The sequence below is a fragment of the Caenorhabditis elegans genome, chromosome V (assembly GCF_000002985.6).
Source record: "Caenorhabditis elegans chromosome V".
NCBI classification, from domain to species: Eukaryota; Metazoa; Nematoda; class Chromadorea; order Rhabditida; family Rhabditidae; genus Caenorhabditis; species Caenorhabditis elegans.
Genome location: NC_003283.11, coordinates 297,015 through 311,955, shown reverse-complemented (window position 1 = coordinate 311,955; position 14,941 = coordinate 297,015). Strand labels below are relative to the sequence as shown.

The following is a 14,941-nucleotide window of genomic DNA, read 5'->3' as shown; positions in this document are numbered from 1 at the left end:
CAAAAGAATAACTCACTTTGAACAAAAAATGGCGCGTTGAATGGGAGAGCCCTCTCGAGAGGGACGAATCGAAAATTAAAATAAGATCAAAAAGAAGTTTTTGTGATAGGTCTGGAATCTTTCGAATTTTTGTTTTAAAATCATTTTTAACACTTTTATATCAAAAAAAGAGTTTTTAATTAATTAATTGAAAAAACTTTAACTGCGCCATCTGATAAACTGATTTAAAATTGTATTCGCTGCTGCCGCTCAATTAAATGTTTTGCGCGTCAATTAAAATGCCTTGTACGCAGATGCGCGTCGCCTCGAGGCACCGCGTCTGCAAACACCGTGTCCCTTATTTGAATTGTTTTCCTGCTTTGTGATTGATTTTTCGCCCGATTTCGGTCTGTTTTAACTTAAAATTTCGAATAATTTCAGATGGAGGATCCAGTTATCAGCGAAGAGAGTAATATTTCATCGTCAGAAACCCCGGCAACTCCAACAGACAGCCAAGAGGCAGCTTCCAGTCAACCGGCTCCAATTTCATCGCGACGCGAGACCGTGAACCGGAATGTTTATATTATGCTTGACGTAAATCATCGCAAGGTAAGTGATAATCGATTAATTCAAAAATAATCATGAAAATTCCACTCCAGGTCGAGCCAAAAGACATCATCGAGTACGAATGGCCTGTAAAATCCGGAGATCGATGGTTTTTGCAAGAACAAATCGGAGAACTGCTCGATATTAAGTCTTTCTCCAGAAAATACCCGGATTTTACACGCCGGAAGGTTAACCACGAGGAACGCGAGTTTTTGGAGTGGAATTTCAACGTTCACAAGCTTCTCAACGAGACATGTATGTGCCGGAGCTCAGCGTCGTCCCTAAAAATGACTATTTCTGCTAAAAGCTTCGATTGTGCTGAGATACACTGAAAATTGAATTTTGATGTGATTTTTTGTGAAAATCCGGTCATTTTCTGACATTTTTCAACGATTTGTCAAAAAATTGTGTCTATTTAACAGTTTTGCCAATTTTTTTGACGATTTTCCAAAATTTCGTGTATTTTTCTCTAAAATTAAGAATTTCAGTCTAACTTAAAATATGTCGATTTTTCTCGAACAATTTTCAAAAAACGCCGGAAATTGCCGATATATTTTTCACTAAAAAATCCTCAAAAATTGTCAAAAAATTACCAATTTTTCACCAAAAAATCCTCAAAAATTGTCGAAAAATTACCAATTTTTCACCAAAAAATCCTCAAAAATTGTCGAAAAATTACCAATTTTTCACCAAAAAATCCTCAAAAATTGTCAAAAAATTACCAATTTTTCACCAAAAAATCCTCAAAAATTGTCGAAAAATTACCAATTTTTCTCCAAAAAATCCTCAAAAATTGTCAAAAAATAGCCGAATTTTCACCAAAAAATCCTCAAAAATTGTCGAAAAATTATCAATTTTTCAGCAAAAAAATCCTCAAAAATTGTCGAAAAATGACCTAATTTTCACAAAAAATCCTCATAAATGCGAGCAAAACACCGTTAATAAATAATTTTTTTGCACTCAATTTATCGATTTTTTCAGTGCTCCGCGACATGAACGCAATGCGTGCCAGCGAAATTCACGATATGATGCAGTCAGACTTTGGAGACATCTACATGGAATACAAAAAGGTCGTGAGCCAGCGAGAACGAGAAGCTCAGCTGGAAAAAGCCAAGGAAATGGAGGCGATTAAGAATGATTCGGTGAAGCTCGCCGAGCTCCGACGGAAAGCCGTTCAAAATGCTGTCGATTTTAATAAAGACATTCAAAATCAGCGGCGGAACGAGCGGAAACACTTTTGGGATATTCAGACTAATGTGATTATTTTTATTGATTTTTTCTAAAAAAAAAAAGGAAAAAATTGATTTTTTACTGAAAATTCGGTCGTTTTTCGACAATTTTTGAAGATTTTTGTGAATATTCGGCCATTTTTCTGCAATTTTTGAGGATGTTTTGTGAAAATTCGGCCATTTGTCGACAATTTTGAGGATTTTTTAAATGCAAATTCGGTCATTTTTCGACAATTTTTGAGTATTTTTCGCCAATTAAAAAAAAAATTTTCTGAAAATTCGGCCATTTTTCGAGATTTTTTGCCGAATTTTCACAAAAAAGTACCTTAAAAATTGTCGAAAAATGGCAAAATTTCCACAATAAATGCCTTAAAAATTGTCGAAAAATTACCGATTTTTCACAGAAAAAAACTCAAAAATTGTCGAAAATTGACCAAATTTTCAGAAAAAAAAATCCTTAAAAATCGTCGAAAAATGACCAAATTTTTACAAAAAATTCCTTAAAAATTGTCGAAAATAACCAAATTTTTCACAAAAAAAAACTCAAAGATCTTCGAAAAATGGTCGTATTTTCACAGGAAAAACCTCGAAAATCGTCAAAAAATGTCCAAATTTTCACCAAAAAAAAAAAAAAATAGTCAAAAAATGGCTGAATTTTCACAACAAAATCCTCAAAAATTGTCGAAAAATTACCGAATTTTCACATAAAAAACCTCGAAAATTGTCGGAAAATGACCAAATTTTCACCAAAAAATCTTCGAAAATTGTCGAAAAATGATCGATTTTTCACAGAAATATCCTCAAAAATTGTCGAAAATTGACCAAATTTTCAGAAAAAAAAATCCTTAAAAATCGTCGAAAAATGACCAAATTTTTACAAAAAATTCCTTAAAAATTGTCGAAAATAACCAAATTTTTCACAAAAAAAAACTCAAAGATCTTCGAAAAATGGTCGTATTTTCACAGGAAAAACCTCGAAAATCGTCAAAAAATGTCCAAATTTTCACCAAAAAAAAAAAAAAATAGTCAAAAAATGGCTGAATTTTCACAACAAAATCCTCAAAAATTGTCGAAAAATTACCGAATTTTCACATAAAAAACCTCGAAAATTGTCGGAAAATGACCAAATTTTCACCAAAAAATCTTCGAAAATTGTCGAAAAATGATCGATTTTTCACAGAAATATCCTCAAAAATCATCGGAAAATTACCGTATTTTCACAAAAAAAAGTGTTCTAAATAAATAATTTTTCAGATCATTCAATCCCGTCGAAATTCGTGGAAAGTAATGAAACCAGAAGCCACCAGACCGGGGCCATACCCGGTAGCACTAATTCCCGGACAATATCAACATTATTTCAAGAAATTCAGTTCAGAAGAGCTTAATCGTTTGCCTCTGGGAACCGTCATCGAGTCATCCCACCTCTATCCAGCAGTCCGTGAGCCATCACCCCCACCGTTGAACATTGCCGAGCAGGATTTGGTACGATTCGAGAGGGAAGAAGCCATGAGAGCTCGGGAAGCAACTCTCAACACGACGCCACAATCGTCAATGGCTCAGATTAAACAGGTTTGTGTGGCTTTTTGTTGAAATTTGCAAAAAAATATCGATTTTCCGTGTTTCGGCTTGAAAATTCGAAAATATCTCGTTTCTTTTGGTGAAAAATTATCGATTTTTCAGGGTTTTTTAAAAATAATTTGTGAAATTCCTTTTTTTTTAATTAAAAAAAAAAGCGAAAATTTTAGATTTTCGATTAAAAAATTTTTAATTTAAAAATTCGATTTTTAAACAATTTTTTAGAGTTCTCAACAAAAAAAAACAAGAAAATTGTACGTTTTCTTTGTAAAAAGGCGAAACTTTTCCGCTTTTTGTCGCAAAATTATCGAATTTTCGTGTTTCGATTTTTTAAAAGTTCGAAAATTTTCAGTTTTTTTGAAAATTATTGATTTTCCGAGTTCCGATCGAAAAATTCGAAAATTTTTTTTTTTCAAAAATTATTGATTTTTCGTAATTTGTTTGAGAAATTATATTTTCCGGTTTTCCAGTGAAAAATTAAAAATTTTCCGTTTTTTGTCGAAAATTATCGAATTTTCGTGTTTCGATTTTTAAAAAAATCGAAAATAAAAAATTCAAAAAATTATCGATTTTTCGGGTTTCGATCTTAAAAAATTCTAAAATTTTCCGCTTTTTGAAAAAAAAATATATTGAAAAATTATTGATTTTTCGTGTTTCGGTTTGAAAAATTCGAAAATTTTTTTTTTCGAAAAATTATCGATTTTCGGGGTTTTCGAAGATAATTTTTTTTTTGACTTTTCAAAAAATATTGAATTTTTTTTAGATTTTCGATTGAAAAAAAACCAAAAATTGTTTGTTTTTCGTTGTAAAAAGGCGAAATTTTCTGCTTTTTCGAAAATTTTTTTAAAAAAATTCAAATTTTCGGATAAATTTTTTTTTTCTATATTGTCTCATTTCTTATGTGTTTGTATTGTTTTTTTTGTGGAGTTTTGCATGATTTCTCACCCTTTTTTTTCAATTTCTAACCTTTGTTCCTGTCGGTTTTAGGGGCGAAAATTGATTGCGGCTTACGATTCGGACGACGAGGAGAATCACATTTACTAACCAAATTTTCCATTGTTCTAAAATCTGTTTTATATTGTCATGTACTCCCCCTATGTATCAATCTATCAAAAGTTCTACTCCCAATAAATTCCTAATTTTTCCAATTTTTTTTCTCGAAAAATAGCTTACAATTTTGGCCATTTTCCTTATTTTTGAAGAAAATTGTATGTTTTTTCGTTAAAATCTACTAAAAAACATTGGAAAACATACAAATTTTGTTTAAAGGAGGACTAACGGTTTGGACGATTTTGAACTTATAGACCCAAAATAAGCTCAAATGAACGAATTTCGTAATGAAACTGCTCAAAAATTTTTCAAAAATTTTTTATGGCGGTTCAAAATTTTGAAAAAATTACACTTATTTTGGCTAAAATCACGATTTTTCCCATTTTTCCGTGTCACATCTGTCCGAAGTTGGCTTTTTTGGAATTATCGTCTTTTACTGCATATATTGGTACTTAATCTCATTAAATTTCGTCGATTAAGGTACATTTAAAGCCGATAGGTAACCAATTTCGATGATTTTTGGTTACCTATCGGCATTAAATGTACTTTAATCGACGAAATTAAATGAGATAAACTACCAATATACACGGGTTTCTAATTTCCCCCTGTTTTCGAATGGAAGAGGTGGCCGTGAAAAAAGCGACCCCCGGCCGAGGTTCGCTTTTTTCACGGCCACCTCTTCCATTTGAAAACAGGGGGGAAATTAGAAACCCGTGAATATATGTAATAAAGAACGAAAATTCCAAAAAAGCCAACTTCGGACAGATGTGACACGGAAAAATGGGAAAAATTCGTGATTTTGGCCAAAATCAGTGTAATTTTTTCAAAATTTTGAACCGCCATAAAAAATTTTTGAAAAATTTTTGAGCAGTTTCATTACGAAATTCGTTCATTTGAGCTTATTTTGGGTCTATAAGGTCGAAATCGTCCGAACCGTTAGTCCTCCTTTAAACAAATAAGAAAAATTAAATTTTTGAAATCGAAAAAATGCAATTTTTCGGAATTTCCATTGTTTGATTCCAAACAATTTGAAATTGTCATTTCAAAAATTACAAGTTCAGGAGCCATCCTACATTCCACCACCAATTGATCCGAGCCGCCCGTGTGATTCGTGCGAGAAGACTGGCGGAGAGATGATATGGTACTTTATTCAAAATTAAAATTTTAGATTCTCAAAAAAAAACCTTTCAATTTTTCAGCTGTGCGACGTGTAAAATCGCCTATCATCCACAGTGCATCGAGATGCCCGAACGAATGGCGGCGCTCGTGAAAACGTACGAATGGAGCTGTGTCGATTGTCGTCTGTGCTCGATTTGCAATAAACCCGAGAAGGAGGACGAAATTGTGTTCTGCGATCGATGTGATCGGGGATTCCACACGTATTGTGTCGGACTGAAGAAGTTGCCACAGGGAACGTGGATTTGTGACACGTACTGCGCCATTGAGAACATGAAATTCAATAGAAGAGCATCTGCTGCTGCAGTCGGTGGTGGACGAAGATAAATAATCGATTATCGATTTTTTACCCCATTTTTTTTAAAATTTATAACTTACATTAATTTTTTCCTATTGTAAGTATCGAGGGTGTCGTAGAAAAAATTCCTTTTTTTTCGGAAAAAATGAGCAAATTTTTTTCCAAAAATCGAAAAAAAAAACCAGAAATAAGCAAATTTTTCCAGAGAAAATCGAGAAAAAACATTAAAATTAATCATTTTTTCAAAAATCGAAAGTTATTGATTTTTATTGATTTTTGGAAAATTTGGAGCTAAATAAAAGTAGAAAATCTGGAAATTTTTGCAAAATTTTCGCGTTTTTTAATCTGAAATGTTTAGATTTTCAGCGAAAAAAAAGAAAAAAAAATTTTATCATCATTTTTCTCCAGAAAATCTGAAAATTTCAAACTTTTATGCTTAAAATCTGGAAAATTCTATTTTAAAAAAACTCATTTTGGTTTTTAGGAGAAAACTAGTAATTTACTCTGAAAAATTGAAAAAATCCGGAAAGTCGGAATTTATTTCGCTCAAAAACCGAAAAATTTTCGATTTTTTAACCCTAAAAACTAAAAATTTACTTTTAACATTAAAAAAAACGAAAAAAATGAGAATTCGTTAAAAATTTGTTATTTTAACCAAAAAAATGCGAAAAAAAATGAAACAATTTTTTTTCGTTTTCTTTTTAATTCTAAATATCCGATTTTTCGTAATTTTTTTCCCCAAAATCCGAAAAATATTCTTTAAAACACGAAAATCTACCATTTTTCCAACATAAACGACACCCTTGATGCAAAACAAATCCCTCTCTGTTATCGACGTGAAAACGCGCTCCACGGCTAATTGAAGGCGCTCCGCCCCCAGCACGATGGGTCTCGTTAGGTTTCGAATGCTTTCAATTAGTTTTTTTTTTCGACTTTTTTGTTGAGTTTTCCATTGGTAGAAAAAGTCGTTTAAAATATTGAAAACATTTGAATTGTCGATTTTACCGCCAAATACCTAACGAGACCCAACATGGTTCAGGGGCGGAGCATCTTGAATTGGCAATGGGGCGCGTTTTCATGTATATATATTTATCGATTTTTTTCTTTTTTTTTTTAAATCTAAATAACTCTAACCTATTTCGCAATTGTCACCGCTTCTCCACTACTATGGTCTCCTGTTGCAGCTGGTTTTTTTTTCTCATTTTTCCATGAATTTTATAATTTATCGTTTGATTTCTAGTTTTCTTCCGGTCGCATAAACTGTTGATTTCAGTGAATATTTTCCTTTAAAATTGATTTTTTTTAATTTCAATTAATCGATAATTTTAGGGTTTAACCACACGCCTATGTCAGTATCATCGGTGTCTCTCAGCTCGGATGCAAATGTTCGATATCAGCGATTGGCTCAGGAGTATACGAAGGTGCGGACGAGAAAATTTTTTTTTTTTTTGATTATTAAAAATCGAATAACCAAAAAAAAAAATTAAATTTCAAAAAATTAAAATTTTGATTTTTTTAAAATAAAGAAAACGAAAAAAAAAATGATTTTTTAAAATCGAAAAAAAAAAACCGATTTTTTCAGTCTGAAAACAGTAAAAATTTGATTTTTCTAATTGGAAAACGAAAAAAATCGAAAAACAATTGTTTTTTATTGAAAAACGCAATTTTTTTTGTTTAAAAAAAATCAAATAAAGAAAACAATAATTTTCGATTTTTAAAAATTAAAATAAGCGATTTTTTGAGTTTAAAAAAATTTTATTCGGGATTTTCAGAAAATCGTTTTTGTGTAAAAAAACAAAAGTTTTGACTAGTTTAAATTTAAAAACAAAAAAAAATTGATTTTTCAATTTTTTAAACTGTAAAACGAAGAAATTAGTTTTTTTTTAAATCGAAAAAAATTGTTTCGGTTTTTAAAAACTAAATAAAAAGCGAAGAGATTTGATTTTTCGAGTTCAAAATAATTTTATTCGAGATTTTCACAAAATCGAAAAACCCGAAAAATGTTCGTTTTTTCGCTTAAAAAACAAAATTGATTTTTCGATTTTCAAAAAATCGCGAAACGTAAAAAATAGAAAAATTTGATTCTTTAAAATTTAAAAATCGAAAAAAATGGTTTTTTTTTAATTTTAAAAATTTGGAAAACTATCTAAAAAAATTTATTTTTCAATTTTCACAACAAAAAAAAATTGAAAATCTAAAATAAATTAATTTTCAGCTCCGCGCTCAGGCAAAAGTTCTCCGAGAGGGTGTGATCGAGGAACGGGGCAAAGTCGACAAACTGACGGAGGAGCTCAAATCGAAGGAAGCTGTGATTCGACGAATTCAGGCCGAAAACGAGTCGCTCACATTTCGAAATGACCAGCTCGTGCGGAGAGTTGAGAATTTCCAATTCGAGCCGCCGACAACTCCCGCCGCCTCAAAATCTCATTCTTCTAAAAAATCCACGACGCCCACTCAATCGGACTCTGCTGCTGCCGCCGCAGCCCGAATCGATCTTCTCGAGCAGGAGCTCCGCCTGAAGCTTGCGCAAAATGAGCGTCTGGTCGGCGAACTCGCCGAAAACGAACGCCAACACGCTGTGGAGATGGCTGAAATGTCGGAAAAGTTGGCGAAAGAGATGCGAAAATTGGAGGACGAGGTGAAGCGAATGCGGATGCGCACGAAAGCGGCGGCGGTGGCGACGAAACCCCTGGAAGATGAGCTGGAGAAGATTGAGGAGAAAAAAGAGGAGCTTGTGATTTCGAGCCCGGAGCCGCCAGAGTCTCAGGAGGAGGCCCGGATTATGGTCGCCGAGGCGGCCCGTGGAACATTTTCGGCGCTCACCAACGTGTTCAACTTGCTACAGCAACGATGTGAAATCTATCCGTATGATGTGACAATGGAACGGCTGCCGCCCCATGTTGAAAAGGTTATTATCATCGGTGTGCAATCGCACTCCAATGCCAAGTGAAAATGCTCCGCCTCTAATCGTTGGGTCTCGTTAGGTATTGACGGTAAAACCGGAAATTTAAACGTTTGCCAGTGTTTTTGCCCAATTTTTTTTGTAGTTTCTATTGTTGTAAGGGGTTTTTGGTTGAAATTATGCAACGACGAAAAATGCTTGGAAATTTGCAAAACCTTTGATCTTACAGTTTGCCGCCAATACCTAACGAGACCCAACGTTTAGAGGCGGAGCATTCTCACTTGGCATTGGCGCGAACTTGGAAGGCGCACGGATTTATTCAGATGGGTCTCGGCACGATGTTTTGTATTCTGAGAAACGAGAGAACATCAGTTTTCAATGAAAACACATTTTCCATTGAAAAATACGATTTTGCGCGCCGAGACCCAAAATTATCGCGTTTTTGAGTCACGGATTTCTGGCTTCCCTCATCATAAATTGAAATGGAAGAGTTTTCCGAACTAGGCCATATCTCGGGTAGATTTACGGCGCGTTGCGTGTCGCATCGCGGCTCAATTTTAGTTGTTAAACTAAATGTATTTGTCCGTGTGGAGTACACGACTCATATCGCCTGCCGGACAACGCGTGGAAAAGTGTCGTGTACTCCACACGGACAAATACATCAGTTTTACAACTAAAAACGAGCCGCGACGCGACACGCAACGCGCCGTAAATCTACACAAAATCTCTCAGACCCAAAATAGCCTAGTTCGGCAAACTCTGCCATTTCAATTTATGAGGAAAGCCAGAATTCCGTGGTGACTTTCCCACGCGTTGTCCGGCAGGCGATTGTCAATGGAGCGCGAAAAATTCAATGAGGAAGGCCAGAACCCCGTGTTGAATTTCGCCAAATTTTCCACCAAACCCGTTTTTTTGTGTTTTCAGCTCTCTTCGGAATACGCTCAAACGGCTCGCCTCTTCTCGAATCTCATCGAAATCACGGACACCGTCCTCGCCAACTCGATTTTCGAACCGGACCAGCAGATTCCGCAGATCACCTCAAAATGTCGTCTGATCTCCCAGCATTGTCACCAAATGCTCACCGATCTGGTGCGGCAAATGACTGGCGAGGAGAATCGAGTGACATGGTGCACTGCTCCGTTGTCAAAGCTGAACAATCAATGGGAGGCGCTGATGCTCAGGATGTTTGATGTCTTCACGCGAGTTACGGAAGGCCTAGAGGCTTCTGAGCTTGAAATTCTGCTGAAATCCCTGGATGAGCTGGATTCCAGCACCACGGAAATTCTAGACTGTTTCCAGAAGCGTTGGGTATTCGAATCGCGCCTTCCAACTACTACCCGACGGATGCGATGTGTAGGATCGGCGCTAGAAGCTGCTCTTCAGATAATGTCCCAGGAAACTAGCAAGTTGGCTGCAAGAGCTCGCAGGACACATTTGATGGAGCTTCAGGCCTCTCCAGAACCCCCAGAGCATGAAAAAGTACCGGGAAAGGTCGAGGAGCCGTCGAATAACCCATTTTTCGATGAAGAAGACGAAGAAGAGGATTTCAAAGATGCTCCCGAGCTTCCAGAGGAGCCCAAAACTGTTCCAGAAGTTGTAGAAGAAGCCCCGAAAACCCATGATCATCTGAAATCAGAGCTTCACCTCCTCGAATCCAGGAATGAGGAGCTCCAAAAAGAGCGTGATCGGCTTTTCGTGGACAACTCGCTGGTTAAACGGAAGCTTGAGATTGCCATGGCAGATGCTCAACTAGATGCTCCAGCACCTGATATGGATCAAATCTGGTCGATCGGAATGGAACGACGTGATGATTGGCTTCAGAGGGTTCAGAGAGCGGAGAAGGCGCTTAGGTTTTATGAGATTGAGGTATATACAATTGGAAGTTTTTTGAAAAATTAAAGTTTGGAATTTCCACCATTTTTTCCGAAAAATTTAAAAAATCGAACTTTAAAAAAATTTCAATATCACAAAAATTTGGAAAAAAAAATTAATTTTTGATTTTTTTTTTCATATTTTAAAATTTAAGGAATAAAATTTAAGATTAAATTTTTAAATTTATTATCAAATTAGAAAAAAATAACTAAAAATCTGAATTTTTTCCTAATTTTTTTTCCGTGATTTTTTTTTTGAATTTTCGATTTTTAACTCAAATTTTGAATTTCCACCAACTATTTTTAAAATAAAAATTAGATTTAAAAAAAAATTATTTTGAAAATGTTGAATTTTGTGCCAAAATTAAGAAATTTTAAAATCAAAATTTCTTACTTTTTTTTAATTAAAAAATCTAATTATGAATTTACCGCCGAAATTTAAAAAAAAACATTTTTGGCAATTTTTTTTGAAATTAAAATTATAATTTTAAAATTAAAAAAAATCAGATCTTAATTTACAGTTTTAATTGAAATCGAATTTTCGAAGAAAAAAATTTTTTCTCCTTTTTTAATTTATTTTACAGTTCGAAATACTGCTCCGCCACGAGCTGGCTTCCGAAGAGCACCTAAAACAAGTGCTCGACGAACTCGAATCGGTTTCCAAACAGAATCACCGACTGGAAGATGAGCTGGAAAGTGTCAGAAGGGGGTATGAATCGCAGCTCGGAGACCTCTCAGAGCATCTTGCAACTCTTGTAAAAGATCGTGAAAAGGATAAGGAAACTAGCAAAAGTCGGGGAAGTGTACGTTTTTCTTTTTTGAATTTTTTGTTGAGTTAAAAAAATCATTTAAAAAATGTTTTTTTTAAAATAAATTTTTTTTCAGCTCAAGTCATTCTTCAACAAGTCATAACAACGCCACATTGCCAGAATTTTTCCTACGTCATTTTCAAGCATTAAATATTATTGTGATAACCTATTTATTAACTTCCCAGTCACTTTTTGTCCATATCATTCCCAAATTCTAAATTATTGGCCTGTATTTATCGATTTTTGGCCCAAAGTACGGTCACGACACGACCAAATGGTCACAGGTACAGTATCCGAAAAAAAATTCGGTCGTGTCGAGACCTGATTCCCAAATTTTCAGTTTCCATTTATCATATTGCCAGCATTCTATCTTTTCATCGATTGTATACTTTGTAAAATTTCAAATTTCTAATACGGTCAGTAAATGGTGCTTCAAGAAAAAAAAATTAAAATTTGGAAAACACATGCATTTATTGAAAAACTATTTGAACACTAATAATTGACATAACTATTTTCAGTTTTATAATATTCAAGGCGAAATTCAAATAATTAAAGAGAGTATCATAACCGGTGGGAATTCATTGAACAGTACATAGTGGCATACAAATTTGAACGGTGAAGAGCTCAGAGTCGACCTGAAATAACACATTTTTGGCTGAGAAACGGGGGTTCAAAGTCCCTCATACACGGCCTCCTGGAGTGTTCATAATCATTAGATCGCGCTCGCGCGGCACCTCACGAACTCTAGAATTCGTTCCGCGGGGACAGCAGTTTGCTTCTATAGGAAATATTTTTGATTTTTTGTTTTATAATATCCTTGAAAAGCATCATCCGAATTGAAAATGTTTAAAATTATGAAATTTGCCCGAAAACTGAAAGTTTTACAGAAGGAAGCCACTACCGTTTTAAAAAAAATGTATCAGGATCGCCAGTTTTGCGATTTATGCGTCGTAAAATATGTCATTTTGTAGAGAATTAAAAGTTTCATAAGAATTTTCGATTGAAATTTGAATTATTTAATTTCTAATAAAAAATATTCAAAAAATCAACAATTTTACGTTAAAATCTTATTTCTTCAATTTTTAAGTTTTTAATAAAAACAATTTTAAAATTTCAACCGAAAATTCTTATGAAACTTTTAATTCTCTACAAAATGACATATTTTACGACGCATAAATCGCAAAACTGACGATCCTGATACATTTTTTTAAAAACTGTAGTGGCTTCCTTCTGTAAAACTTTCAGTTTTTGGCCAAATTTCATAATTTTACACATTTTCAATTCGGATGATGCCTCTCAAAAATATTATAAAACAAAAAATCAAAAATATTTCCTATAGAAGCCAAAAATAGCAAAAAACTGCTGTCCGCGCGAAACGAATTCGCGAAAATTCTGGAGTTCGTGAGGTGCCGCGCGAGCGCGCTCTAATAATTATGAACACTCCAGGAGGCCGTGAACTCCCTCGCTGAAACTCTGCTATTTCAAGATATCCCAGGAACTCGTGAAAAACATGAACTAACGAGTTTTGAGCTTCTGGGATCGCTTTCCAATCTTATTTCTACTTCCGACACGTTTTACACCACCATCGGTATTCGGTGCAATATGCTTCAGAATGATAATGTCCTCGTCCTCGGGTTCCGCCTTGATTTTGCATGGAGTTCCGCACAATTCCAATTTTTGAGCGATTTTTGGTGCAACTTCTTTCTCAGCATTCTCGGGGACAACAGGAGCAGCAGATTCCTTTTCGACTGCTGCAGCAGCTGCTGGTGTGCCAATCGGATATCCAGTCGACTGGACAGGCTGATAGGCATCGATGAATTTTTGCAGGTTCAGGACTTTCGGCGCACGGCGGCGCACTGGAGGAAGCGGCAGCGGCGGCGGTGGTGGTGGTGGAGCCAAGATGCCACGTGGAACGAGATTCGGAATCGGTGCAGCAGCTGCGACGGTGACGGTGATGGTGTTGTGAACGGAGCCCAACGAGCGAGCGCCGAACTGGCACATTTGGAAGATGTCGCATTGGATGTTGTAGTTGTTCCCGAGATTATTACGAACTTTCCCGCAGAATCTGATCAGACCCGGATAGGAGATGTTGTCGACTCTGGAAATATTTAATATTCTGATGATAAAAAACTCGAATTTTGGCTAAAATATTTGGGTTTTTTGACAATTTATGGAATTTTTTTATAATTCACGGACAGAAAATTGAGAATTTTTCATTTTCAAATAGCCCGGAAGCCTGTAATCTGACATACAGATTATATGGAGCTCCAACTTCGATCAATCCGTGCTGGGGGGATTCATTTTTGATGTGGAATGCGGCCCGCGCGACGAGACCCGCGATCCGGGAGATTAATGTCATGTCATTGACAACACAATCCAAGAACACGACTCCCGGGATCGGAACAGTGACATTTTCAGCGAAGAGTGGGGTGACGTGTCGGCTGATTCCCAATTCTTGGAGCTTTTCGTACGCTTTTCGGGCCATGCTTTGGTAATCGACGAGGCCTGACATCTGGAAAATATTTTAATTGGATAAGTAATACGAATTTAAGAAATAAAATTTATTTCATTTTTTTGAATGGGAAAAGTGCAAAAATTGAACTTAAAAACGCGAAATATAAATAATTTTTTTCGCGGAAAAATTATTTAATTTCATTTATAAACAAGAATACGGTACACATCGGTGTTTGCGTACTTTGCGTACAAAGCATTTATTACGACGCGCAAAACTTTGGAAATATTGATTAATTAATTAATTAATTTTATATAAAATTAATTTATCATGAAACACACTTTGAAAAATATATATAGCTACAAATAAAATAAAAATCTATAAAACTATCGGAAACAAAGCACGTTGAACAAAGATTGGCCTGAAAACAAGGAGGATTGAGCTAATTATCACTTTTCCCGGAACTTTTTGTTTCCGAGTATATTCCCGAGTTTTGCACGAATTCTTATGCTAGTTTATATTCCCCACAATATATTGGAACATAGTCATGTTTTATAAAAACCGCGCTCATAAATCCCATATTTATTGTGTATATCAGTTTTTCAAAAGAAACACCGCAAAAAAAGAGAGACACATTCCGATGCCCGGGGTGATGCCATTTTGACGTCTTCAGAATGCGAATGGGCTCATTTTCGATTCGCTGTCCCAGACGCCTTTGCTCCGTTTTAGAGTGTGCTCCTCCAAAATTTTTTCTTCTCTGTTTCATGGTTCTTCTTCTCAGAACTCATTGAAAATGAAAAGTGGCAAAGATCAGATGTTTCATACTTTTTTGCAATGTTATAGTTCCCAAAATTTACCCTTTTATTGGGTCTCGCCGCGAGCACTTCAATTTTTATTTGATTTAAACAGGTACGCGCCTTTAAAGAGTGCTGTAGTTTCAAACTCGATTTTATTGTTTTATTCATATTTTTTAAGTGATTAAATATATTTTTAT

General features: G+C 35.0%; 3 protein-coding genes across 6 annotated transcripts; 2 read left to right on the top strand and 1 right to left on the bottom strand.

Moving 5' to 3' along the window:
* Nucleotides 1-390: 390 nt before the first annotated feature.
* Nucleotides 391-7,146, top strand: phf-10 (the record flags this gene model as incomplete). Of its 3 annotated transcripts, NM_001047648.4 has the most annotated exons (6): nt 391-588; nt 639-840; nt 1,567-1,841; nt 3,069-3,383; nt 5,501-5,580; nt 5,639-7,146. In NM_001047648.4, 6 exons carry the CDS (start codon nt 421-423, stop codon nt 5,940-5,942), a joined length of 1,344 nt encoding a protein of 447 aa, NP_001041113.1. The 3 variants fall into 3 exon arrangements, with proteins under 3 accessions (NP_001041113.1, NP_001041112.1, NP_001300097.1); NM_001047647.6 differs by lacking the exons at nt 5,501-5,580; nt 5,639-7,146 and adding an exon at nt 4,377-4,537 and having other exon boundaries at nt 421-588; NM_001313168.3 differs by lacking the exons at nt 391-588; nt 639-840; nt 1,567-1,841; nt 3,069-3,383 and having other exon boundaries at nt 5,573-5,580; nt 5,639-5,942.
* A 96-nt stretch (nt 7,147-7,242) lies between these two features.
* Nucleotides 7,243-11,935, top strand: F33E11.3 (Protein phosphatase 1 regulatory subunit 21 N-terminal domain-containing protein). Its single transcript, NM_070770.7, has 5 exons — nt 7,243-7,334; nt 8,129-8,821; nt 9,740-10,681; nt 11,271-11,489; nt 11,572-11,935. The coding sequence occupies exons 1-5, from the start codon at nt 7,260-7,262 to the stop codon at nt 11,596-11,598; spliced, it is 1,956 nt and encodes a 651-aa protein (NP_503171.1). The 5' UTR covers nt 7,243-7,259; the 3' UTR covers nt 11,599-11,935.
* Nucleotides 11,936-11,950: 15 nt separating this feature from the next.
* Nucleotides 11,951-14,009, bottom strand: F33E11.2 (the record flags this gene model as incomplete). Of its 2 annotated transcripts, none has more annotated exons than NM_001313166.3 (3): nt 11,951-12,130; nt 13,016-13,593; nt 13,748-14,009. In NM_001313166.3, 3 exons carry the CDS (start codon nt 14,005-14,007, stop codon nt 12,120-12,122), a joined length of 849 nt encoding a protein of 282 aa, NP_001300095.1. The 2 variants fall into 2 exon arrangements, with proteins under 2 accessions (NP_001300095.1, NP_001368564.1); NM_001380589.1 differs by having other exon boundaries at nt 12,120-12,130; nt 13,748-13,980.
* Between the last annotated feature and the right edge of the window lie 932 nt (nt 14,010-14,941).

Bases quoted from the DNA above. Each gene is read 5' to 3' on its own strand.
- F33E11.3 (NM_070770.7), top strand. From the start codon at position 7,260: ATGTCAGTATCATCGGTGTCTCTCAGCTCGGATGCAAATGTTCGATAT. The intron at 7,335-8,128 runs GTGCGGACGAGA...ATTAATTTTCAG, and splicing joins TGGCTCAGGAGTATACGAAG to CTCCGCGCTCAGGCAAAAGT. The intron at 10,682-11,270 runs GTATATACAATT...TTTATTTTACAG, and splicing joins TTAGGTTTTATGAGATTGAG to TTCGAAATACTGCTCCGCCA.